At 45.7% G+C, this 27587-nt stretch overlaps 2 protein-coding genes across 4 annotated transcripts in view; both read right to left on the bottom strand.

Annotated features, from left to right (window-relative positions):
• CLTC (clathrin heavy chain) overlaps positions 1 to 19464 on the bottom strand; it is a 70672-nt gene extending 51208 nt beyond the window's left edge. For both annotated transcript variants that reach the window (XM_066634897.1, XM_066634898.1), the window contains exon 1: positions 19179 to 19464. In XM_066634897.1, coding sequence (XP_066490994.1) covers positions 19179 to 19220 — 42 coding nt within the window. In that variant the 5' untranslated portion in view covers positions 19221 to 19464. The remainder of the gene's footprint in view (positions 1 to 19178) is intronic.
• A 1721-nt stretch (positions 19465 to 21185) lies between these two features.
• DHX40 (DEAH-box helicase 40) overlaps positions 21186 to 27587 on the bottom strand; it is a 30648-nt gene continuing 24246 nt past the window's right edge. For both annotated transcript variants that reach the window (XM_066635088.1, XM_066635089.1), the window contains 2 exons: positions 25062 to 25290; positions 21186 to 23863 (listed from right to left, as the gene is read on the bottom strand). In XM_066635088.1, coding sequence (XP_066491185.1) covers positions 23727 to 23863; positions 25062 to 25290 — 366 coding nt within the window. In that variant the 3' untranslated portion in view covers positions 21186 to 23726. The remainder of the gene's footprint in view (positions 23864 to 25061; positions 25291 to 27587) is intronic.

The raw sequence follows: 27587 nt of genomic DNA, 5'->3' as shown, positions 1-27587 counted from the left end.
TACTTTGAAAAGAAGCCTAGCAGATGGCAAGTTACTCAAGTGAAGACCAAGCTTGGTCACAGTAAATAAGCAACATGCCTCAAGTCAGATTTACTTTAATGATGGCCATCTGCTAAGCAGCACAGTGAAGTCTTGTAGAACCCAGGACAGTGAATAGCAGTGAACCCTACTCAGATTCCCCCCTGCACCCAAGACTATCCTCTCTTCATTTGCATTTGCTCTCTTCAAAGCTTCGTGAAAAGATTTTTCTTCTTTTCACTTTGGAACAGGAAGCAAACAGCAAGAACCTAGACTCATTAGCTATAGGTACACTATAGGAAGCAATTGAGAGAACACTAACAAAAAATCCTCTACTGCCCACCTGCCATTAGCGTTCTCACTATCACCTCCTGTGGCATTCCTCCAAGCAGCTGAGTGAGTCTAGGCTCTTGCCAACTGCTTCCTGTTGCAAAGTGAATGGAAGAAAAATCTTCACAAACCGTTTGCAGATGAAGAGAGGCGAGTCATGAGGGCAACAGGAGGGATTTGAGAACCATGGATAAGTAAAACCACAGATGGGGTGCCTGCATTGAGATGCAATAAGCCAATAATGTGAACAGAAAATTTTAAGTTTTGCTTGGAAGTTTACTGGAAGCTTGTAAATATTTTAGCACAGGAGAATTAATAGTCCCCTTACATGTTGAAGGGGGCTGTTAAAATAAAGGAACTAAACATAGCAGACACACTTGCTAGTCACTACTTGCTAGTCAAGAGCTATACCTTTATGAATGCACGCATCCTACATAGGAATTGTTACCAAATAAGTTACAATTCTAACCACTAGTTTTAGAATGCACTAATGATATAAACATGGTGCATCAATTCTGAAGCAGTTGATCCCAGTACATTTTCAAGTTGTTAGAAGACCTGTCAAACAAGTGCTGCTGAGCTAAAGAGGGTAAATACCCCACTAATGCCTCATGTAGGAATGTGGCATTATCCCCAAAAGGTTCAAGAAAGACAAAGCCATGCTAGGCAACAGAACAGAGGCATATTTCCTAGATGAGGACAATATGATACAGCAACAGGTAGACCAGGAATATCAAACATAAGACCCTTGAGCTAGATTTGAGCCATAGAAGCTATTCAGCCCCCTTATGATTGGGCTTTCCCAGCACTATCATCAGCTGCTGAGCTGCTAAGTGGCACACTGATAAGATTGGCACTGCTGAAAGTGGGGTTGAGAGAGCCCAATTATCATAATGGCCATCCGTTCAGCAACTCCACTTCTGCTGAGGCATCACTTTGCAGAACACCTCTCAACTGTAAAGCAATGCCCCAACAGAAGCAGTGCTGTTGAAATTCGAGACCCTAATTATCATGCTGGCTGCCCTATCTTGAAAATGTTGGTCAGTATTTGCAGATTTTCTCTTCAATCATTTGCAACTAACGAGTTCCTAAGTGTGTGGGGGGGGGGAGTGCTTATTTCTGGTCATCACCTGCTTCCAGCACTCAACAGGCACCATGAATGATATCTGGCCCACTATGAAACAAGTTTGACACCCTTAACTAGATCCTACTGCACTGTAGACATCCCCAATTCTGTGCACTTAGTCTGAGATTCAGAAGGGAAGGCTGGGCACTGAGACACCAACTCTTCTTGGTAAACATTTTTGGAGGGTTAACCATGTTCATCTGTTGCTGCAAATGTCAAGTCTTGTAGTTTGTTAACTTTAAGTTATCACAAGACATCTTTTTAACTCCTGCAGTTTTAGTCTTGTTTATAATGGGAGCTGATGGTTTTTAAAAAGTGTATGCCTCTCAGTTTGAGAAGAAACTGCCCTAGGTATCTAAAGGTTAGGAAGCAGTGGTCTAGAAAAGAAGCTTGCAACACGCAAACTGGTCACGTCTGCACTTTCATGAAGATAAATATGTTGGTGTGGGGAAGGGAACCAAGTCTCCTGTCCAGGAACAGAACAATGGCTGCATCCGGTCGAGTCCTAACAAACTTGCAAATGTTGCATTCTCAACAATTCTGAACTTCCTTTGGAAGATGGCAGCTCAGACCCCTTTCCTTCTAATAAAAACTACTGTTTGCCTGAAAGAGGTCACTAGGTTTGCTACTGTCAGCACTTTTCTGGATGTTGAGTGTTTTGCAGCCATGGACAGGCAGTGAAAGTATTGCTCCCAGACTCTTAAGATTTTACTCTAGCACTTGTGGGGGGAGGGGAATGGTCCTAGCTTGTGCAAGCTGTTGCTTGCTACAATGTAACGAAACCCTCCAATTATGCACTGCTGGGATATAGTGCAGCTTTGTTAAACAAGCCATTGCTCAAGAGTAAATTTGATGAAATAGCATAATTATATAAATGGCAGAGCTGATACAAAATTGCTTCCTGAGAGATTAGGAATATGTGTTGTCTTTAATTGCATGCTTATACAGGTACTTGTGGCCAATACATATACATACGCACATTCCACCTCAAGTGCCCCATTATATGAACTTTCTGGCCATGTTGGGATCTGAAGCTGCTACTGAAAGTACAAGTTTAAGAGCAGAGTGCTTGACTATGAAATATCAAAGTGACAAGATGGTACTGGCACAGGGTTCATTAATCTAAATTGCTCTTCAAGGAGGCTCTTATGAATCATTAGTACTTTCCTGGTCCTAAAATGCTAAGTGTTAAATGTTCAGACTAATTCAAGCTACCACTAGATTTCACTTCTCTTCCTAGTGAAGACCCTCGTTCCCAAGTCTGTAGGTTGGAGTTCTAGAAATATGGGATCAAAAGTTGCATGGATGGAAGCAAGAAAGGGTTCCTGCTTATCATTTACCTGGTTAAATTTTCCATTCAAGGCTTAAGGAAGGCAGAAAAATGTTTTTTAAAGTTAGTTCACTGGCACATCCATGTTCAAAAATAAAAAGGGACCGGCCAGATCAGACCCAAGCTTCTACTAGTCCGATTACTTACAGTGGCCAGGTGTGAAGGTTATGCCTCTCTACCATCACTACTCCCATGCAACTGGTAGGGGAGGCATATAGTCTCTGAACCTGGAGGTAGCTTGTAGCCCAGGCATGAAGCTACTGAGAGATTTGTCATCTATGAATTTATCTGTTTCCCTTTTAAAACCATCAGAGCTAATGGCTATTGGCACAAATGGCATAGGCCAAAAACCAGAAGTGCCCTTCTAGGACCTCCAGAGGCCACTCTGAGATCCATAAAGGCCATGCATGACCTCTATAGGCCTCAGAAGAGACTCTGGAGGCTTCGGGTTGGGGCAAATCTGGCTGAATGCAGGTCCAGGAGACCTACATGGAGCCAAATCTGCAGATAAGTAGGCTCAACGTGTACTTTTTTTTAAAATTTCCTACTGTTCAGTTTCAGTGAATGACCCCTGGTACCTGTGTGAGACAAATGTTTTGATCTACTTCATACCATGTGTGGGTTTACAAGGCTCCATTGCTGTGCTTTTCTTCTACCCTCTCCCCATCAGTTTTCTTATCCAAGAAGCCTCCAACAATATAGCTGTTTCTTGTAAGGAAGGTTCTGAAGCTGCTGGTTCCCTCTAGGATCACGGAGAGGTAACTATCAGATCTAGCCAGGACCTCTCAAAACACTGTTTGCTAAAAGGAGTTGTAACCCAATAATAAAGCGGATTTTGCTCAAGTATCCCTCTTTGTCTGCTAAATTGCTTTCCCCTACCAACAGTCTGATCATCAGCTATGCAACCTGAAGATCTGGTTACACATCTTGACATTGCTCTGCATGCCCCTTTCTGTCACTCCCAAACTTACACTTACTAACTTATTTGGCCAAATTCAGCATTGTTACCTTTACTAGGTGCTCCAGGACTTGACATACTAGATGGGGATGACTGGATCTCTTTAATTTTTTCACTAATACTGCTGTACTTGTATTACTCAAGACACTATTGCAATGATGTATGGTCCAGCCGAGGGATGTCAAACTCATTTCATATAGTGGGCCAAACAGCATTCACAGCGCCTCCAGAGGGCTGGAAGTGACATCATTAAGCAGGAACTATGCCATTAATCAGATGGTGGCCAGAAATATGCAAGTTGTTCTCACACAGAAACTCATTAGCTGAAAGTGACACAAGAGAAAGTATGCAAATCTTAATTACATTTTCAAGATATGGGATAGCTCAATTATCATGCAGGCTGTCCTTTCAGCAGTGCTGCTTCTGTTGCAGCATCACTTCATAGATCAGCAGCTGGGAGGTAGTCTGAAAAGTGACACTACAGAAGAAGCAGTGCTGCTGAAAGGGCAACTGACATGATAACTGGGCTCTCTCAGCAGCGTCTCCCTTTCTCACCCCTCTTGGTCTGCCCCTTCCCTATAACATGCCTGGACTTCTAAGGTTTCTTTTCATCTCTCCCTCCCCTTTCCAGCAGACATGGCCCCACTGAAAAGACAGCAATGGGAAAGCCCAATTATCATAGGGTCAAGATAAAGAGTTTCTGGATGCTACATCTAGCCCACAGGCCTTATGTTTGACACCCCTGCACTAATCCATGATGGCTGCATCCACCAGCTGTGTTGTGGTAGGGTGTAGGAGTTTCTAGCAGAGTGAAAAAACAAACAGCAGCACAGCAGGAACTCGAGGCTAATGTCCAAGGCAATCCCTCAGGAGACAAAGAAGTACTCGACACAAAAGTTAGGTTCCATCAGCAAGGTATATTATTTACAAGGATATTTACCATAACATGGTCGAACATACAGCAACACACATATACGACATCCTGATTCCTATGCCCCCTAACACCCAATTGAGCATTTGTCAGCAGCCTTGTTTTATGCACAAGGTACGCCCACAATCAGGTGCACAGAGTTAGCAATCAGTAACAGCTGCTACTTACTACAGACTATTCAAACATAGTGCTTGTCACATTTCCTCCTGTGCACAGGACCTGAGTGATTTCCTGGGTTCAGACCTCAACAGGCTGCATTCATAAACAGAAAAATGTCTGTCTAAGGTCCCACTCCCAATCTTCTTGTATAAACCATACTAAACACGGTTATCAATGATGGTGGCAGTCAACTCTGCCAAGTTCCATTCTATTAAATGTTTGCCATCAAGCCAGCTGTCTCTGGAAGAGCTGTGTAGTAGGAGCAGCACAGGCCACTCAACTCAAGACACTGTCATCTCTTTTGGACTTTATCTGGAGAACAGGTGCTTCCACAAAAGTTGCTTTGAGCCCTACTACCATGGATAGGACTACCATAACCTTAGCTTTTTTCCAGAATGTAGACTGCTTTGAGAACTGAGAGCAGAGATATTTCCATTGGAATGCCTGCTTTTCAACAATTTCCCACTTTGAAGTTATGACTGCTCATTTCTCTATTCTCACATCTATGCCTACAGCTATTCATGCCACCACCAATTTGAGTTCTCCTGCAGATTTGCTTTATGGATAAAATATGCAGGTATAACTATTCAGGAATCAATCCATCTTGCCAGGGGACTGGACAGAGGTCATGCAACCAAGCTGTGTATGCGTGCTAGCACCATAAGTTAAGCATGCCTTGGCCTCCAAAATTCAGAGATACTTCCCCTTGGATATGCTGGCATCCTTCAGTCTCGGAAGACTATGGTATCGCACTCTAGTTCTGGAACAGTGTCCTCTCCAGTGCGCAAAGCCTGGGTAAAGTAGGTATGGAGGATAGACTGTTACCCATGCAGCAAATCCCCCCTCTCCACATCGCTGAAATGGAAAGGCAGAAGCCAATACAGTTGGTTCCAGCGGCGTTGCAGGAGTTGCCAGAACGTGACTGTGTTCAGCCACGAACTGCCTCAGGGACTCTGGCTCCGGATTTTGCCTCGAGGTTGACTCCTGAAGCCTTTTCCATAACTGGATGCAGCCACAAGGCAGTGGAGGTTTGGGATCAGAGTTGTCCTTCTCTCAGATGAGCTGCCTTCCCAGGCTAACGAGTCCCATCTACCTGGTCAGAGATACAGTATTGCTTCAAAGGCATGGAGCAAAAGACTGCTTCCAGGCCACAAGGCAGGAAAACTTCACAAGATTTGGCTTGTTTCTTTCAGCCCACAAGTGTATATCTATACAGATAAACTAGTAAGATCCATAGGTAGCAACTTGCAAGTTCTTACTTTCAACACTGGAGTAAACCAGAAGATCACAATCAAAAGTTTTGGATATTTTCACATCCGTACAAGAACCTGAAATTTGTTACCTTTCAAGACCAGCCTTTATAAAGCTTTGTTCTGCCCATTCTCATTTCCAATTCCCTTTTCCTTGGTCTGCTATTATCTCTCCTCCTAGATCTTCTGCATTTTCAAGTTTCTTAATACGATTTGTACAAAAGTGATTGGGGTCTCTAGAAGCAAGGCATTTTTACATTTGTAATGTTAATATTGGAGCACGTTTCCTCAGTCCCCAATTTAGCTGCCTACTGTGTACACTCTTCAATCCACCCAATGGCAAACCCTCCTCAGTTCATTAACTTTAGACCAATGTGAATAAGTCTTCAGAAGACACCTAAAGTAAATGTGCAATGGGACAACAAGATTATGCATACTTTGACTGCCACTTTTGAGTTCATGCACACAATTGGGAGGAAAGATACATACCATACATTTCAGAAGGGAAAAGGGTTATGCATTATTGAACTGACACACTGCAAATCCCACGTTATTCTGACTCTCATGTCTGCCACTGGTACCACTCCCCCTTCAAGAGGTAGTGGGTAGAGGTGTTGAAAACAGTGTTATTTATTTTACTCAGAAGTAAGCCCATTGTGTTCAGTAAAGCTTAGAGGCTGTAGTCCTCTCACTCACTGGAAACACCTCTTGTAGTGAGATTACAAGAGGGAAACATGAGCAAGTCTTCTGTGCTGTTGCAAAATATATTTATGCTAGAGAGTTCCATTCCTTCGAAGCCTAGTCAGTTGGTTGCCTTATGCCAAAGCACTGGGAGTCATGCTAGCTGAAGGGTGGGGTACAAATGCTTATGAAAATTTCTGGAATCCACTGTCTTTAGAGAATTTCAAATCACTCTAATTTTGCACATGCTGCTATATTTCACTCATTATGGGAGGTGTAAGTAATGGGGCCAGACAGATGGGAGAGGGAAATAGAAGGTCAACCCTTTCTTCTAACACCTGTGCTAAGCAGTCTACTACCAGGATTAATCTCTTGCTGCCTCACCATGAATTCCACACATTTGCAAATGGATTTGTTTTTCAAAGCCATTCCAGGGGGAAAACCTAGTTCCTAAAATGGACTGATACCTAGAAATAGCAGCATCTGAGTAAAGCCTTTTACGAAGTTTGTCATTTAGCCTCAGCTACATCCCACAGGGAAAATTACTGAATATACTTTAGCATGAATGCAAAGACACACACAACAGCTGCTCCAGCTTTGATTTGTATCAAGAGACATTCTAGGTCCATTATACAATGTTTGAGGAAAAAGACTGAAAATCTGCATATGGCATGTTTACAGCGTCAAGAGGGCACCAAGCCTATCTTAGTAGATGCTCTGTTGCTAGCATTATTTTACTTTATCAGCCCACAACTCTTCTTCAAGCAACAACATATAAAAAGATATGTCACTAAATTATCTAGCACAGCAGTTCCCAGTGTTTGTCCCCCGCTGTACCACCTTGCATGGTTCACCCATTGAAAGTACCTGACGATTATGTTACTGCCAGTTACTTCTGTATTTGGAGACCAGACACAATGCAAACACTGGTAAGAGGCTCAAGGAAGATGGGAGGGCTTCTGAGTGCACTAAAAGTGCACACTGGAACTCTACCTGCCAAGCCAAGCCACCTACCACTGTTGCACTGCATTGCTGATCTCACTGTCATGCAGCAAGAGTCTGGGGGTTCTGCAAGTACTACAGACACCATCCCAAGTACCACTAGCAGTAAAAGTACCACTAGTTGAGAAGTGCTGGTCTAGCACGGGTCACCAAACATTTTGGCCAGAGGGACACACCAAATATCTGGCATGGTGTGGAGGGCTGGAAAAAAAATTTAAATATAAAATTTAAATAAATAAGAGATGGAACTTAGATGAGTGAATAAATGGGCTCATTCATTCAACCTCTCTGGCCTTCAGAACACCCTCCAGACACAATCAGAGCACAGTTCTGGTCATGTTCAGTTGAGTGGGCTAGAGGCTTTCAGGGTACAAGAGGTTGGCAGCGGGCCGGAAAGAGGCTTGCTGCGGGCCGCATCTGGCCCCCTGGCTGGGGTTTGGAGACCCCTGGTCTAGCACATGTTGCTGTTAGAGAATTATGTAAAATAGTAGCCTTGCTATTGCCATCTACCCAAATTGCTAACAAGCAACACTTGGGAAATGATGCTGGAAAATAAACTTTTTAATGATCATGTTGTCTCCACACCAGGTAAGTACGAATTTTTAAGTGTTGCACAATGCAGAATATCTCCAGGACACTGTTCTAATCAGGGACTACCAAGCATATTGCTGCTGCTACATGGCAACAAGACCTTTGTACAGGTGTCTTCAGCTTGCTTCCTATCTGCCTTAGATTGGCACTGGTAAGTGTTTGAATACACTGGCATTTGGAAAAGTTGAGACGCTTGTTTCATAGCATGTGAGCACCTACCTCTCTGACGTTAAGAGTGAAAGTTCAATGTCAAGTAGTAAAATTGAGTTATTTCAATAAAGGATAACAGGACTTCAGAATGACTAGTTTTCTCTGTTACCATGGCATAGCTGAACCCTATGCATGTTTATTACATAGATGTGGTTCTCACACTTTTAGCACCAGGACCCGCTTTTTAGAATGAAAATCTGTCATGACCCACCGGAAGTGATGTCATCAAGCAGGAAAATTTTTTAACAATCCTACCCACACTCATGCAGGAGTAATCCTACCTGCACTCCTGCAATCTACACACTGCAATTCTACCCACACTCATGCAGAAATAAGTCCCATTTACTATCATGGTTAAAAGCATATACAGAGTAACCCGTTAAAAGTACAGATTTGTAACATTTCTCCAGTGCAGTCACATGTCATGGTAGTATCAAGTTTATTAAAAATAAAATATTGAAATGAATGGGGACCCACCAGAAATTTGTTTGCAACTCACCTAGTGAGTTCCAATCCACAGTTTGTAAAACATTGTTTTCAGCCATAATTGCTTACTTAAAGGCTATTTATTCTCTAGTGTATGCATAAACTTAAGCATACAAAACACCAACACATTAGGAATAGTTTTAAATTGCCGGCTAGTCTGTCTGTATGTACCAGTATTAAACACATGGCCTGCCTTAAAGAACCAAATATTTTCTGTTTCCAAAAGCTTTGTTGTCACTATATATTTGAGATGTTATGAACCAAATTTAAACAAGAGAATTTGACAGAAGTTTGAATGGAACATTTTATTTTTCCCTATTATACTCTGAAGTTTAAGAAAAGCTTCCTCCCCAATTTGATGGCAGATTTTACTTGCCACACACTGTTACCCTGCACATGCCCGATCTCGTCTGATCTCGTCAGCTAAGCAGGGTCAGGCCTGGTTAGTACTTGGATGGGAGACCGCTTGGGAATACCGGGTGCTGTAGGCTTATACCATAGTCTTTCGAGACTGAAGGTTGCCAACCACCACACAACCAAACATGGTTGTTCACAAGTTTCACTGCCATTTGGAAATAGACAAGCAGCATGAAGATGCACCATTCATAGGCTTGATATCTGAATCAAAGGAGAAGCAGTTCAATACCACTATCCCCGTATTCCTCTTTTACTACCATTTTAGAAGAGGTGAAAAATGAGCAGGTCATCACCAATGCATGCATAAAATGCAGCAAATGCTTAATGCACACCAATGAAAGTTATTTCTCTCCATAGCATGTACACTGTGGAAAAGAGGCCTTTTTAAAGACTTTATACAGACCAGTTCATGGGCCAGCACTACAGATAGCTATGGGAGCTGACTATCAGCAATGAAAATGAGCAGGGATGCAGGTTTCATTTGTCACTTCAAGAGGCAACAGTGGCTGACATGCACAGCCTGCATCTTGAATAATGCATCCCAGGTCTGTTTTCCAGTCAGCTAACAGAAGCAACAAAGGAGACTTTGCCAGGAAGCTAGCCTGTTGCACCTGGAAGCTACCTTACTCAAAATAATCCAAATACCATTGCTGGCATTTTAGTCCATGAACTCCCAAATGACTGAATATAAAGTACTACAAGAGTCCAAATATGAACTTGAAACTCTTAAGACAGAGTTGACATTGAGAACTTTAATTTCATAAAGCTTATCAGGGGTTCCTCAAAGAGAAGGTCAATATACAGATGACCCTGAAAACACAGCTTGCTCATTGCAACTCACTCTCCCAGTCAGTACATGTGTTCAGAGATGCTCCCAGCACACACAGATGAGAGGGTCAACAGGCTGGCCAGTGCAGTGCAAGACATGTGCCACAGAACAGTGCTTCTCAAACTGGGGTCCATAGACTTGTGCCACTACAAAACCACTGGCCACTGTCTATGCCTAATAAAGGTTTATTCATTCATTCATTCATTCACTGGCCACTGATCCACGGCATAGCTCCTGTGTGACTTCAGGCTTCAGGAGATTAAAGCTGTTCAGTCTCGAGGCTTGCTGTGGGACTTGGACATGTGCCAAGCCATGTGAGAGGCTACAAGACAGCAGGAGAGAAGGTGAGAGTCAGTTTTTTATATATTTTGCCTGTCCCTGGCACATTGGACAAAAGAGTGGCGGCCCACCAAAGCAGACAGTATGAGAAGCACTGCCCTAGAACACAGTCCAAAGTGCTCTATAATGTGTGGTGGGGTTCCTTCAAGTTCAGGACATTTTGAAAGGGACTGCTTAAAAAATATCCACCATTGCACTGAAGATCTCATTTATTATTTGTATGACTCAGTATCTTAGTGCTGTCCAAGTCACTTGATGCATAATTTCCATAGTTAAGGCAAGATCCCACTGCAATTAAGTCTTATTTGGATGGCTTCTGCTCCTCACTCAGTCATCCATTCAAGTAACAATTAGTGACATGAGTAACCTTTATAGAAATGCTAGTACGACTACATACAACAAAATCCCCTGGAACATTTGTGCCAAAGTAGTGCTTCAGAAGACTGTAAGCCCACCTCATACCCAAATCATTTCAATGGCTATTCACAGGTTTTTGCAGCCATGACTTCCCCTCTTTGCTGTTGCTTCAACACCTTATCTATTTTAGCCCTCTTTGAGTTATTCCATGCAATCAGAGGGCTCAGCACAGCAAGTCTGTTTTTGGCTTCACATCAAGGTGGGGAAGAAAAAATGGAGAGAATATCTCTCCACTGCAGGGAGCATGGTCCTAAAGCACATGTAGCAACCTTTTTGAAACTACGAAGGTCTGGGTTTTTCCACTGCTTGGATGGGAGGCTACCAAAGAACCTTACAAAGGCCTTATTTAAATTCCATCAAATAAGGAGCAACAACTCCTTATCTATCACAATAAAGCAAGACAAGGAGTATCAATTCAAGTGACATGGGTCCCTGCAAAGGTTTAGATCCTCTTCAGCTTCCCCTCCCCCAGTCACAAAAGTGGACACTCCTAAATACACACAACTGTAATAATTTGCAAGCAAGTGAGCCATTTCAGGAAAATTATTATTAACACCTAGTTTTCTTCCCAGTCTTGGTGCACCATTTCATCTTATTTCAGAAAGATTCAGGTGAAGGGAGTCCCCTTCTAAGAGTTCAGAAGACCTTAGAAAGCAAAGCAATGAAACAATTGCAATCACTTGATTGCTGAGCAACAAGACAGCATTGCCCTACACAGGCTCCATCACCTCTTCCATGTGCACATTTTGCTTTATCATCCTATGAGGGCTTCTTGGAAGATCTTTGGCACAAACACAAAATCATTTTACTGAACCAGCTACTTGCATATATTAACTAGGATTTACCAATATGGAAAGGTAGCTCTACAGTGAAAGTTATCCAATCACATCTTTCCTCTAATTACTCAAATTTCCTTTACAAAGTACTTAAGATGTGTCACAGAGGTGGGCTCTTCCCCCTCCCCTTTTCTACAGAATCACAAGGAGTGCTGCTTTAAAATGGAATGTTGCTTTGAAGTGGGAAATGCTCTGTTCTGGGTTCATTTCTGAATGCCTTGAAATGTTTAAGTTCTTCCTGTAACATCTAGTTGAAATAAAGCGTGAATTTGAAGTTGGCAGTTTTATTCCCTATCAGGGGAGATCCCTGGCTAATTCAGACAGAAAATTGCTGCCTGAGAATCTGATGGGAGGATCTCACAGGTGGTAACTATCAACCCAGTAACTGATGGACATATGGTCTTCAAGGACAATCTCCAGCTGATCCTAATTTGGAATTAGTCCCAATATCTGTGCTACATGCCCTGGCAACTAACTGGTCAGTCATGACTCAGAAGATTTTGGAATCATTTGATTGGGTTTGACCCACAAGGGCTTTGTCTATTGGGGAGAAAGATCTCAGCACACTCTTCTCATGCCCAGGTTACTTCAGGGCACTCTGTCCATCTGACCATTCAACCTGCACAACAGAATATTTCCAGCATGTAGTAAGTAGATTAGCTAGTTTTCTGCTGTCTATGTATTTGTATATCTACTCACCATCATGGGAATTCTCCTTTTAGGAACCCGGCATGGACTCCTTTGACTTACTAACATGTTTAATTCTACTTTTTAAGCCATTCCTGCCCAACATTGCATGTTACATGCAACAGGACCTGTGAGTCAGATAAAAATTGGTTAAGTAAAGTGACTAGAGTGCCATGTGATGGATTGACCAGGGAGAAGTGGACTACCTCAAAAAACTTTGGAAGTATGGGTAACAGCTTGCAGACCTGGCATTCTTCATCCCCTTGTGTCTGCCACCTAGCTTGGTAAGGAGAGGTGCAAATAAGGAAGGAGGAAAAGGAGGAAAGCACCTCACGGTTTGTGGGTTGATGATGCTGTGAGGAGATGGGATGCAGGCTGTTTAAGCTTGGCGTCTGCGTAATTTATGCTCCCTGTGGCTCAGGACCCCCTGGGAGCTATTGGCCTCTGAACCTTCTTGCTTCAAACCAGGGAGATCCAATTTTTTCCAATAAGGATTTCTTCTCAGGGGAATCCTTCACCCTTGGTGAAAGAAGAGAACTGCAGAAATATGGGCAGCGATTCCCCTGTGAAAAGTTGGGGCAAGGAATCACAGTCGTGTATATGCCCAAACCAGGAAGTTTCCTGTGCTAAGAAGGGCAAAGCCTCAGAAAAACACCATCCCTGTTAGCAGACAAGTGCTCCTGGGATTTATGCAGACCCAAGAAGCCTGCCAAACTACTATTGGCAGTGAGGGAGAAGAGGCTGGCACGGCTTGGGCCCTAAGAAAGCCCTGGATTGCAGTGAACATGTGGTTGCAAAACCAACACAAATTAAAACCCACACATGCGACTCACAGGTGTTTCATCCCACAGAATAGCTGAACAATTGATGTGGGGCTTAGATTTGAAATCTCGTCATTTCACAGCTGCTGCCAAAATTCATATTAAGTGACACCTAAAGCAAATTTAGAGTATCCTGCTCAGGCAAACATCTGTAGAAATTCCAAGGCTTATAAAGGTAAGGCTTATCTATAGTACAAGGCGTTCAGCAAGAATGCAGCATCCTGTGGTATCTCAATGCACAAAGTTTTGCTCACCACTGTATATGCTGCTATACTTAAGACCAGTGCTTCTCCTTTCCCCTTGCCACACAGAGACATGGCAACCATCAGCTATAAGAGAAAGCAAAATAAGTTCAACACTGAGGTGGGGACTAACCCGTTGCCCACCACTGGTCACATCTATTATCTTCTACATAGCCTACTCCTGGCTTCTGACCATGCTGAACTGGGATGATACAGGGAAAGGACATTCTTGGGGAAAGGCCCACATCTATTCTACAGGGTACCTCAGGCCCTACTTATCTGAAAGATATTCAGTTGAACCAACCCATTAATAGAGCAAAAGTAAAACACTGGTATGTCGAGTTCTAGCACCATCGTTTACTGAACAGCAGCACAGAGACTCCAAGGTTGCTTTGTCAGAGCCTGTAAAGGAGGAAAGAACACAGCAGCTTGACTTATGTACATGGTGCATCCCAACAGGTAGAGAACCAGGAGCCATTTTTAGTGCCAGAGTTCCACTCAGACTCCCACTCAGTTTAAATACAACTAAGTAACAGTTGCACAGCAAATATTAGAATTACTTTTGTCCATTTGAGGGGTGCTCTGACTTCAAAGAGAAGCTTATTGGTTTCACTTGGTTGAAAACCTTAGTGATTACAGCCAGACAGGAGATGCAGCAAGGAAGAGAAGCCTTCCTCCAGCTCACCCCCTCCTACAATACCACACCTCCCAGCAGGTGCTACAGGAGGCAGAGAAGCAATATCACTCACACAGTATGGTTTAAATACTCTTGTTTAAGAATATGGTTTAAAAACCACAACACATGGATACTTGACCAGATAAGCTTCCCCTCCCACCCCCAAAATGTTAAGGGCATGTCTGATCTTAGGTCAGGCTGATGTCCCTCCCTGTCTCCACCCTCCTTTAGACATGGCATAGGGAAATAAGCCTGATGAAGCAATAGTATGAATAAAGGGAAGGAAGTCTCGGTTCCAAGAAAAAGCTTTCAGCACTAGCAAGTGAAGGGAGTGCATTGGGGGAAAGCAAACCAACAAAGCAAGATCAACTACCTCAACATTTTACATACAAACATGTGTGGGAGTAGCTGCATAAGGTCACCCCCCACACAACCCCAATGCTAGAATACTTAACAAGGAAGAGGAGCAGCTTCTGGGAAAAAGCTGTCCTTGGCAGTGTATGCTGCAAATGCAGACAAACTCTTCTTATAGGATAACAGACATTTCAGCAGTTGAGAAAGTCAGCCTCTAGAGAACGGCAGCATGTTTGTTCACTCCTCCCACTTCACGAACTCCCAGGACAGTTTCCCCAGAACCAGTGGCGTCGCTAGGGAGGTGCGGGCTGCACCAGGTGATGCGCACAGGGGGGGTGATGCGCACTGGGGGTGACGCTAAAATCACGGTGTTTAGGGGTAACCACATCATATTATATACCGTTGGATGCGGAATTCCGAGCCGAATGCAATGCAAAAACCCAGAGTGAAATATCTCCTTTCTATCAAAAGTTATGGCCAAAAAACCGGAGAACAAAAACTGCATGGATCCCCCATGGAAAGTGAAAGTGAGCTGTATCACGCGTTTACTCGTGAGTAGGCGAACTTGCCTTAGTCCGTCAGAAAGGGCAGGCTGAGCAGAATCTAATGACACCAGAATGGTCCTGATCCAATTAATGCAGCCCCCAAAAACACCTGAGAAGGAAGTCCCTCCCTCCAAGAAGACGGATGTATTGAGCCCTATGGAAAGAGAAACTAAGAGAAACTATGTAAACTAAGACCGGCGTACATATTTACTCATGAGTAAGCAAACGTGCCTTGGCTGATGTGGAAGATCAGGTGAAGAAGAGTGCAAGGCTACCAGAATGGTCCTGATCCTATGCACATGTTTGTGCTGTACTTGTAAGAGGCGACTAAACAGCCACCGGGTAGATGGGACTCGTCAGCCTGGGAAGGCAGCTCATCTGAGAGAAGGAAAACTCTGATCCCAAACCTCCACTGCCTTGTGGCTACATCCAGTTATGGAAAAGGCTTCAGGAGTCAACCTCGAGGCAAAATCCAGAGCCGGAGTCCCTGAGGCAGTTCATGGCTGAACACAGTCACGTTCTGGCAACTCCTGCAACGCCGCTGGAACCAACTGCATTGGCTTCTGCCTTTCCATTGGACCATTTCAGCGACGTGGAGAGGGGGGATTTGCTGCATGGGTAACAGCCTATCCTCCATACCTACTTTACCCAGACTTCGCGAACTGGAGAGGACTCTCTGTTCCGGAACCATTCAGAGCGCGACACCATAGTCTTCCGAGACTGAAGGATGCCAACAAACTACGCACATGGAACTAGTGCTCCAGAAGGCAGCCTCCCCCCCCACACACACACACTAAAAAGGATCAAAACAGAGGCTTCAGCTGATAAGGTGAACTTTTTTGAGACCTGCAAAGCCAGGTGGATCCTTACAGTGATCTGGTTTAAACAGAAATTCTTAAATTGAACTGGGCACTGGGTAGGGCTGAAAACCTTACTGGTTTTTTTTTTTTGGGGGGGGGTGTTATTGCAGGCAGGCTACAGAGGAAATTCACTTGGTGGACCACGGCTGGCTTCTGCTTATTTAATTATTTGTTTTACTTTAATTATTTATACTGATTTATTTTAATTTGCCTGAATTCACTTCTACCATGACATCACTTCTGGTGCGCCTTGGACAGATTGTCATTCGAAAAAGTAGGTCCCAGTGCTAAATGTTTGAGAACTGCTGCAATAAGGTGTTAGTAAGTTGACACCCTTGCGGGGGGTGTGACACCACTAGTGACTAAAATCACTAAAATCATAATTTGGAAGAATAATACCATCATGTTATATATCAATCAATGCGTAGTTTCATGCAAAATGTGTTCTATCAAAAGGTACTGCCAAAAAACCACGTACATCACCACGACCACCACCTGGGGTGTTGCCCCGCCCACTGCATGGGGGGTGACACGCTGGCATCCCGCACTGGGTGACATGAACCCTAGTGACACCACTGTCCAGAACCAATGAAGGCTGCATTAGACTTCACCCTCAAGTCCTGTAATGCTCAGATCAGCCGTTTTCGCACATAAAGGCTCAGCCTGCTCCAATCACCAGGATCCTACTCCTCAATCCCTGAGGACTCACAGCACCTATCTGCATTTTTTTCAGTCTTACACACCCCTAAAGTGATCACACCATGCCCTCTGAAGTGAGATTTCCAACATAATAGATTGTCTTAATTCTGAATAATGCCAGCTCAACACCCATTTCCTGAAGACAATCAAATCGATTCTGCTGAGATGTCACCTGACCTAGACAGAATCTCATATGCTTTTCCATCTTCCTGTCCAATCCCATTCTCCAGCCTTAATCCCCTTGTAGCTTCCCACAGTAGCTGTCACATAAGTGGCATTGAGGGACCAAGACAACCAAAACACAGGATACAGACCAAAAATAGAGAGCATGCAAGAAAACTGATATGCTGGCTCCACTCTGATAGCCCATGCCCAAATGCAACCTGCTTTCTTCAACCAAAATCCAACCCACAAAGCAGATGCATCATCTCAACCTAGCCAAACCCCCACCACCCACAAAACATGTGTGCTCTTTCTCAGGTTCTAGTTCTTAACCTTTCCAGCATGTCACCTTCCAACAACCCTTCAGTATTAGAAACCTGGCTGACTTTCCCATAAGTGACCTTACTTCCTTTAGCCAGCACCAATTCATCACACAGGCAAACGAGGCTTAACAAGGCAAAATTTAGTCATAACCCCTTCTAAATTAGCACAAGACCACTCCTACCAACACTAAATACACAAGGTCCAGCCAAAACACTGAAATGCACCCCCAGGTTTCAGTCACCTCAACCTCTCCATTACTACCAACACCAGGCCCCACTCTTATCTCAAACACCTTCACCACCCCTTCTACTTAATAGCCTCTCTTGAAGTACTCCAGTATCTCCACCTTTCCAGGTTAGCAAGCACCTCCTTCTAGCGTAGTATTCCTCCCTCATATACACAGTCCTCTCCCTTCCAAACCCCAGAAACTTCTTCCTAACCTACCATACAAAGATGACAGGTGTTCTTCCTGCCTTAACTATAACACCCATTCCAAACTACAGTAAACCAACACTCCCTTCTAATAAGTATTCCAAGTTACAGTACAGTAACACCCAATATTTTGCTCCCCACTCCCTCCCAGCCCACTCCCTTCAATCCTATTCATCCTCACCCAGCTACCAGGCCAAAAGACCTCATACAGCAATTCCCCCCACATGCACTTTAACCTGTCACCTCCACCTCACCCACTGGCTCCCAGTTCCCTAAAACAGGATTTTCCCCCTCCCCACCAGCTACCCCCAAATGCCTTCCCCCAGCTTCCAAAACACCTTCTTCCCTCCACTAGCCATGCACACACACACCCTCCTTCCAGTCACTTTCAGTCCCTCCTTAACAAGCCAGACTCAAGTCTCTTATACCCTCCTGACACCCAGTCATCTTCATCTCTGCCCCCATGCCTTAACCCCAACCCGTCCCCCACTCAACTGTCACCAAGATGCTTTCCTCTCCTTCCCCCCAGCATGCTACCACTCTTCCTACACACACACATACCACTGTCAATCCCACTTTAACCTCAGTCACCTCCACCTCAGACATTGGCTCCCAGCTCCCCAAAACAGGCCTTTCACTCTCCCCACCATTTACCCCCAAATGATTCTAAAACATCTTCTTCCCTCCACTAGCCATATACACACACTTCCAGTTGTCTCCCTCCTTAAGGAGCCACAGGCTCTCTTATAGTCTCTTGACTCCCAATCACCTTTGTTTCTATCCACCACCCAACTGTCACCAAGATGCCTTCCTCCCCCCCACATCACGCTACCAGACTCTTCCTCCTCCACACACACACCTTGCTCCCCATGCCTTGCAGTCCGCCGCCCCACCAGAGCCCCCCTTTAGCCCCAGTCACCGCCACCTCTCGCACTGGCTCCCAAGATCCCCAGAAGAAGCCTCTGAACCCTCACCAGCTACCCCAAACACCTTCCCCCTGCTTCCAAAGCACTTTCACACCAGCACCCCTCCCTCCAGGCACTTTCAGTTATCCCCCTCCTCAAGGAGCCACAGGCTCTTACACCCCCATGACACCCCCAGTAACCTTCATCTCTGCCCCTCCCCCAGCCCTCAACCCCATCCCCTCCCCACCCAACTGTCACGTTCCTCCCCCTCCCCACGTGACGCTGCCAGGCTCTTCCTCCTCACACACCTCGCTGCCCTCCTTCAGCCCCAGTCGCCTCCGCCTCACCCACTGGGCCCCAAGCTGCCCAGAAGAGACCTGTCACCCCCACCCGCCCCGCCACCAGAACGCCTTCCCTCCACCAGCCCCCCCCCCAGGCACCGTCAATTCTCCCCTCCTCAGGGAGCCGCAGACCGACCCCTGCCTCCCAGTCGCCCTCAGCCCAGCCCCTCCCCCAACTGTCACCAAGGGGCCTTCCTCCCCCAGAGCCCCCCGGCCTCACCTGGAGGTGCTCCTGGAAGCGGATGGGCAGGATTTGGGCCATGGCGGCGGACGCGCTGCTGGGGTTTGGGGGCTCCAGCCCGGCTGCGGGGGGGCGGCCTCTCCTGGGAACGGGGCACGGAGGGCGCGAGGCTCCCAATGGCGGGGAAGGCGGAGGAGGAGACGGCCGAGGCCCACGAGCGATCCGGAAACAGCCCGCTTAGCGGAAGGACACCTCTCGGCCGCTCCTCAGCAGCAGCAGCAGAGCAACGACTCGCCCTCCGCCGACTCACCTGCCGCAGATTAACACAGCGGCGGAAGGATCTCTCGCCCGGGCGCGCCACCCACGTACAGGATCAGTGAGAGAGGCGGAGAGATACCGAAACCGGAAGGGACTACTTTTCTCTCTCCCCTCCAACCGCTCGGCTCTTCTTTCCTGGGCAAGCCCCGCCTCCACCGCACTGGAGTCTCCCCCTTTTTTGCCACATCATGCGACCCGGGTGTGGGTGACATCACTTCCGTTCCTAGAACTCTCTCCCGCGCACACCTGAGCCGACTTTTCCTGGTAACGTGATAGGGGAAAGGGAAGGAGGAGAGCAAGGTGGTCTCTGCCGGGCGGAGGAGCTCTCACCTTACCCCTCCCCCCCGCTGGGCGCGGGCAGAAGGCGGGAAACCCCGTAGCTCAGTGGGTTAAAGGGGGCGTGTGCTAAAGAGACGCTGCTCGTCTTTGCGGGTTCGAGTCTCTCCAATGACCTTGGACCAGTCACCTTGCAAGGGGAGCAGCTTTTTGAACTGTACCTTCTGACATGCATGTCTACTCAGGAGTAAGTCCCATTAAAGTCAATGGGACTTCCTCCCAGGAAAGTGTAGATTGGATTGAGTGTTGGGAGAGTTAGAACAGAGCAGAAAATATTTCTGTATCAGCATCTGTGGAACTCCCTGCCACAGGATGTAGTGATGACATCTCTTAAAAAATTTTGTGGGGGGAAATTCCATCACAGGTTACAAGATCATGCAACCTCCTGGTTTTAGAAGTAGGCTACCTCAGAAGGCCAGATGGAAGGGAGGTCACCAAGATGCAGGTCTCCTGTGTGCTCCCTGAGGCATCTAGGGGGCCAGTGTGGGATACAGGATGCTGGAGGGGAAGGGCTCTTCTTATGCCTGAGGGATGTCAGCAGAGTCTTGCTGGTTTGGGGTTTCAGTAAGGTGGCACTTGGGGGGGGGGGTCATCTGCTAAAATTGAGTGACAGGAGAGTTAGAACAGACAAAAGGAAATATTTCTTTACCCAGCATGTAATTAGGTCTCCTTGCATGTGGTGATGGCACCTGGGAAATGCCTTTAAAAGGGAATTGGGCAGATTTATGAAGGACTATTTACAAGGCAGTAGTAAGCCATTTGGCAAGTGAGGGACCCACCACATCTCTTTCAAGGCCAAAACAAGCAGTTTGAGAAGTGGCCATTCCTATCTACACTAATCCCAAGAAATGGACAATGCAAAAACTGAGACCTATGAGTAAAAATAGATGGGGTTGAGGAGAGTCTCCTTGTACTGCCCAGGAGAACAACACAATGGAACTCCTGAACTGCCAAGAGGCCTTCAGGCAGCCTAAGTACTGGCACTCAGTTCTGTTAAATAAACAAAGTTACACTGACACTTTAAGGTGCAACTACCAAGCTGTAATCACAAAGCACGGTTACTAAGACGTTCCACTAAAATTAGTAGGTCTTACTTCCACATAAACAGGAGCATTAACAACAATGACAGCCAAACTGTATGGAAGCTCCATCTTTTCCTTTCTGGCAGCTGTGATGACCCCCCAGTTTGGAACAGAGCACAGCATATGGTGAGTTTAACTCGCCTCTGGGACTGATTCCCTAATTATATATCCCTAAATTTCCTCCTCTGCTTAGAATAAGGGGACTCATTGAGCGTAAGCCTCCTAAAAAGGCCCTTGTAAGCCCAGAGCCAACCAAGTCTGATGTTCTAAAAACACTCAATACACAGACAATGTATGCAGGAAGGGGTTCAACCAGAGCAGTCCAATTTTATCTATCAAATGTAAGAAAATTCTCTCAATTTTTTACACACAAAAAAAGATAGCATTTTACAATTCAACGGCTATTTAAAAAATTACAGCAGGAAATATACCAAAACATGAGATTTTTCACCTGCTCGTTAAACAATTCTCTCATTTTTAAAAAGGAAATGTGGCAGTATGCCATTTCAAAGTGCACCATCCATCTAAATATTAATAGATGTACAAAACAGAAAAAAAAACCACAAACAAGAACCATAAATATTTTACATTTCTTTTACAAAAGTCTTTTTGGGAAGTTAAAAAACACAGCAAGTTTCATTTACATGCATTTGCTTCCAATCACAGACCAATTTCCTTGTCCCCAGATTCTGACACATCAAAAAGTGACTCACCCCAAGGAAACATGGGAACTGTTGTTCTCAGAGGGGCATAAGAATTCAGTTAGGTACTCATGACCCCTCTTCAAAAACTGCAACCCCCAGGCTTCACTGGTGAAGCTGGGGACTGTTAAACCAGCTTCTAGTTGTAGTGTAAACATGACCTTAGTTAGAGACACCACTTGTCTCAAGATTGTAAAAGGAGCTCTAGCATCTATTAGCAACCATTACAACATGCTTGCTTCTATGCATGAATGTAACTGAGCCTCCAATACCCAATCTGTTCCAATAAGGTAAAAGGGAAACCCCGTGGGACGGGAACATCACCTTCTGGGGCTCCCACACTTTAGAGGCCTTAACTGGAGCTTCCATATCATAGACCAACAATGTGCTAATTCTGAAAGCCACTGCCAAAAAGCACAGCCCAGTACCCACTTCCTGAAGACAATCCAATCCAACTGCCCTTGCCTAGCCAGAATCTCATATGCTTCTCCATCTTCCTGCCCAATCCCACTCCCCAGTGAAGCTAATCCCCTTTTAGCTTCATGCATCAGCTGTCACATGAGAAGGCGGTGCAGCAGGTACATTGACCTAGGCCTGGTTTCAAAAAGGGGGTCTGGAAGCCAAACAGAGGGAAGCCCGAAATGGGATCTCTGAAAATCTTTGCATATGTTGTGTGAAGACTGGCATTCTTGTTTGGTGTGGCTCAACGTAGTTTTATATATCATAATTTGTAGATATTATGATCCAATGGAGAAGGGGCCTAAAATAAACTTTGCACCCCCTGATAAAATTTGAAGCACCCTGCTTGGTGCTTGTTATCTGCATTCTGGGGCTGGGCCCTGGAAACAGCATTGACGGAAGAGGGTCTTAGAGCAACATACCATCTCCTGGACAGGGTCTGCCCCTGGCTCTTATCTGCTTTCCCCTCCCCACCAAAATGCCCACCAGGCTGGTCTGGCACATTTTTTCCTTGACAAGCAGGGGGTGCACCAAATAACCAAAAAGGAAAAAATAACTGCTTTATGTAACAAAAAGTGAATTTCTTTAACTCAGAATGGACCAATGAGGTGGATTCTTTCAAGAGCCAATGGGGATGAGATGGAACAGATCCAGAGTCCAATCCTATCCAATTTTCCAGTGCCGATGCAGCCATGCCAGTGGGGCATGCACTGCATCCTGTGGTGGGCAGGCAGTCACAGAGACCTCCTCAAGGTTTGTTCCTATACCTTGGGGCTGCATTGTGGTTGCACCGGTGCTGAAAAGTTGGATAGGATTGGGCCCCCAGTCAGGTACCTCTTCCCGTCACAGAGGGAATAATGTCATAAGCCCCACAGAGTGTTAAAGAACATGAGGCATTTCTAAGAAGCCAAAATGAGCATCCAGGAAGAAGGTGATTTGTTCTTAGAAGATCTTTTAACAGGAGGTCTGGTCTAGAGGATGGAACTGCCATTATGCCTGAAGATATTATCTGAAGATTGCCTGTTCACCAGAAACCTCAGGAGCGGCAAGACCTTGACAAGCTCTTTTGGGTGAAAGCCAAAAGAAGCTGGCTCTGAAGCTCTTTTTCTGTGTGGGAGAAGACAGCAGTCAGAATGTGACCAGACTGTGAGAAGATCTACCTGGAATGTTGTCAGCGCTTGAAACATAGAACTTCTCTGTTCATAGACTGACTTTATATAATGCCCTGCCCCGCCCCAGCTTGTCCCAAGGTATTGCATGACAGCTCAGGTGCACCAAGTCCAACCACCCCACTGCTTCCCCCAATTCTGCAGTGTGTCACTGAACAGAAAGCCAGTTGCCATCTGCCCTACAGTATCCCCAGAGAGAAATCCTTGCAGAGATTTCATACTCAGAGGGACTTTCCTGATCAAGTCTCACAAATGTGGGCCACACCCAACTGTACAAACCATCTTAAATTCCTTTCAAACCTAAAACCGATAAGGAATACAACACACACATTAATCCATGTTTGTAGGGAAACATATTTGGTGATGACAGGAACCACTGGCACCTCTGAATTTCATTTCCTCCCAACCCTGGGCACAGCAAGCAACTCAATTAAGAGTCCTCTCCTTACGCCACAGACTCAGTTCAAGCAAGTGACGCACTGTGGTGAACTGTGTGGTTTGCATGGTGCTGCTGTCAGTGTGCTAGCTGGTTTCTTTTGACGGGGTATTTAATCGCTGCATTCTCTGCTGTTTCCTCTCCAAGTACCGCACACGAGCATCCATTATGGACTGGTCGTTGTTCCTCTTCTCCATCTTTCTTCCAAAATCGCTTGTTTTTCCTAGAGGCAAAGAAAACCACCCATCCAAAATCAGCACCAGAAAATGAGGCAATTAAATTAGGAAAAATTGCACTTTGTCTTCTGTGAGAGGGGTCCAGTGCCTTCTCTGCACAGGATCAGGGGCTCTCAGAAGAGTAAGGGAGACATATGAACCTCTTCCCACCACTACCACAACCATTCTTCAATGTTCTTTCAAACTCCTCCCTCTGGTCCTCTCTTCTTCCCCCAAGGTAGCTTTGAAAGGTCCCCCAAGGTAGCCTGCAACTAGGGTTGGCACTGACATTTTAAAAAAGTGAATTTCAGAATCCCTCCCAAGAAGAAACAATGGTATTTCTCTGGGTCAGGAGTTATGCATCTCTATTTAAAACAGACCAGGCAACAGGGCTGGGAGAATGCAATGCTAAAAACTCTCCCCAGCTTTCTGTAGTTTCTGCTATTGCTGTCCTCAGACCTGCCACAAGCTCAGGACATGTTATCCACCATCTCTAAAATGCAGGTGTATCCGGGACTACTCACACTGGCCAGAGGTAATTTACAGATAGAAGCATGCTTCAATCCCTTATTCCAGTGGTTCCCAAACTTTTTCAACTGGCGGCTCCCTTAACTGAGCCGCTGGCCCCCAACAGGGTTACAATCCTATAAACATTGTACAGGGCAGTGGGTTTTTAGTGAGGATTCCCCGGCTCCCTTGGCTGGTTTCCATGGCTCCCCAGGGAGCCACAGCTCACAGCTTGAGAACCACTACCTTATTCAGACAGTTTTCTTTAGAAACTGTAGGAGTTACACTCCCTTAAAAGCAGGCAGCACAGGTCACCTCTTGGGTTTTTGTGCGATTTTGTGCGAGTCACTGTCCTAGGCATAACCCCTGATTGGAAGCAATGACTCGTGAAGAGACAACCTGCACCTTCCTTCCACAGCAAGTCACTCTGCAGCATCTCCATATTGATTAAATTCTCCAATCACATCCAACACAGAAATAGGATTTAGCCATTCCCAGCCAAGGCTGATTAAAATAAAGCAAGGCCAGAACAAAATATCATGCAGAGCTATAACCTTCTCTGAAAGCTCACAGAGAAGTTTTTATTCAATACAGTTTGTTCTCATGGCACACCAGTAGTTCTCTTGCAACACAGTAGTGTCCCCTAGCCCCAAGTTTGGGAACAACCAATACATGGAAAACCCAGTCCATTTTGCTCACCATTCTGTCTCTTGAGGTCCTCTTTAGTTCTCCACTTGGCCATTTCTTCCTCGGTCACCTCCTCTCGTGCCATGCTGCTCAGTTCATAAGCATCAATTTTGTGCAGCCTTGGCAGCAGGTCCTTGACCCACTCGTAGCGCACGGGGCATACTGTCCTCACATAAACCTTGGAGGTCACCAGGACATCATGGAAGAGGATCCATTCCAGTTGGGTTTCCTGATCGCGGAGCTTAAAAGACCCACACATGGAAAGTTAGCAGGAGACAGACTGCAAAAAACTTGATGCATCTTTGTACAGCTTCCTTGTACCATGCTGACAACCATGCGCAGTGCTACATAGCCCCTTTGCCAGAAGTCTTCAAACATTTTACACCGAGGAAAGCAAGTGTAATACCAATACTTGGCACCATAGGAGGGCTGCCAAAGATCCAGTGGCGACACCAGGATTTGTGTCACCCGGTACAGGAGGGCTGCACATCACCCCATGTAGTGGGCGGGGCAACCGTGATGTACCATCGCCCTACCCCCACTGGTTTTTTGGCTGTACCTTTGTTAGAACACAGATATTTCAATGTGGTTTGTTTCATTGCATTCTGCATGAAATTACGCATTGATTGATATATAACATGATGGGATTATTCCTCCAAACTCTGATTTTAGTGATTTTGAAAACTTGTAGAGACTCTCTCACACACACCCGTGTCAACTTACTAACACCTTATTGCAGCAGTTCTCAAGCTTTTAGCACTGGGACCCACTTTTAGAATGACAATCTGTCCAGGACCCATTGGAAGTGATGTCATGGCCAGAAGTGACATCATCAAGCAAATTAAAATTATAAATAATTAAATTAAAAGAAAAGAAATAATTTCATAAGGGGGAGCCAGTCCTGTTCCACCAAGTGAACCTACTTGGAAGTAAGTCCTATTATGGTCAATGGGGCTTACTCTCAGGGAAGTGTGGGTAGAATTGCAGCCTGTGAGCCCAATCCTAGGCATGTCTACTCTGAAGTAAGTCCCACAGTGGTTAATGGAGCTTACTCTGTACCCTGCCTGCAATAACCCCCCCCCCCCAAAAAAAAAGAAGCAGTGAGATTTCCAGCCCTCCCCAGTGCCCAGTTTAAAGTTCTTCTATTTCAGGCACATCAAGATAAAGACCCACCTGGCTTTCCAAGTGCAAAACGGAAAACATTCCCCTTACCAGTTCAAGCCTCTTTTTTGTCCTTTTTAGTTGGGGGGGGCTGCCTTCTGGAGCATTTGTTGCACTCCAGTTCCATCAGATCAGGACCATTCCTCACATTCCCCTTTGCCTGGCCTGACCACCAGCTAAGGCATATCTGCCTACTCGCGAGTAAACACGACTGTGAGGCTGCTGTGCTTTCCATAGGGCTCCACAGACTCACAGCTGGGAGGGGGGGATCTCCCTCTCGGGTGTTTTTGGGGGCTGCATTCATTGGATCATTACCATTCTTATGTCCTTGGAGTCCTCTCAGCCTGCCCTTTCCGACAGACTAAGGCAAGTCCGCCCACTTGCGAGTAAATGCAGCCACGTGGCTTCGTTTTGGGCCCAACAGACTCACAGCTGGGAGGGGGGAACCTCCTTGGGTGTTTTGGGGGGGCTGCATTCATTGGGACGGGACCATTCTGGTGTCGTTGGATTCCTCTCAACCTGCCCTTTCCGACGAACTATGGCAAGTACACTTACTCGCGAGTGAATGTGCGATACGGCTCACTTTCCATAGGGCTCCATGCATTTTTTTTCTTTCTGGTTTTTTGGCCATAACTTTTGAAAAAAAGGAGCAATTTCAATTCTGTTTTTTGCATTGCACTCCGCTGGACATATCGCATCCAACAGTGTATGGAATGACAGGGTATCCCCTAATGCCACGATGTTAGCATGTCACCCCCCAGGGCGCGTCACTCCCCTTAGCGCGTCACCCGGTGCAGCCCACACACCCCGCACCCCCCTAGCGATGCCACTGCAAAGATCCACTGGTGAAGCCTGCTCTCACATCCTCACAAAAGGAATGGCCTACGCTGATGCTACAGTTGGGGCACTGAGATGAAACATGGAGGCCAAACAGATGGCCAAAGTACCATCACCTTGAATCAAGGTTAAGTTCTCTCCCTCCAAAAGACCTAGGCATACATATCCACACAGGAGGGGCCCACGAGAGAGCACTTCACCAAGGGCCCCATCAACCCAGGAGTCAATCTGTAGGAAAGCCTTTCCACAGCCACAGCTCAGCAGGTCTGCCACAGAGCCCCAGGATGATGCAGGGTATTTGGGGGCATGTTCCAGGGCACACACACTGTTCAGGTGGAGCACTGACTGGCCAGATCTTCTGTCAGACTGGCTGACCTTAACTGTTGCCCCACCAAAACTAAAAACATGACCCAAAACACTTCCTGAACATCCTTGTAGCTATGCATGGCATGGGGAACATACACAGAGGTGGGGATCATGTTTTTGGAAAAGTTTATTTGCTATCACTAAAAGTATGTGTTTCCTCTGAATAAGATGATT

Source organism: Tiliqua scincoides, chromosome 8 (assembly GCF_035046505.1).
Source record: "Tiliqua scincoides isolate rTilSci1 chromosome 8, rTilSci1.hap2, whole genome shotgun sequence".
In the NCBI taxonomy this organism is placed as follows: Eukaryota; Metazoa; Chordata; class Lepidosauria; order Squamata; family Scincidae; genus Tiliqua; species Tiliqua scincoides.
The sequence above is the reverse complement of the archived record's forward strand: the minus strand, read 5'-3'. Positions and strand labels throughout refer to the sequence as shown.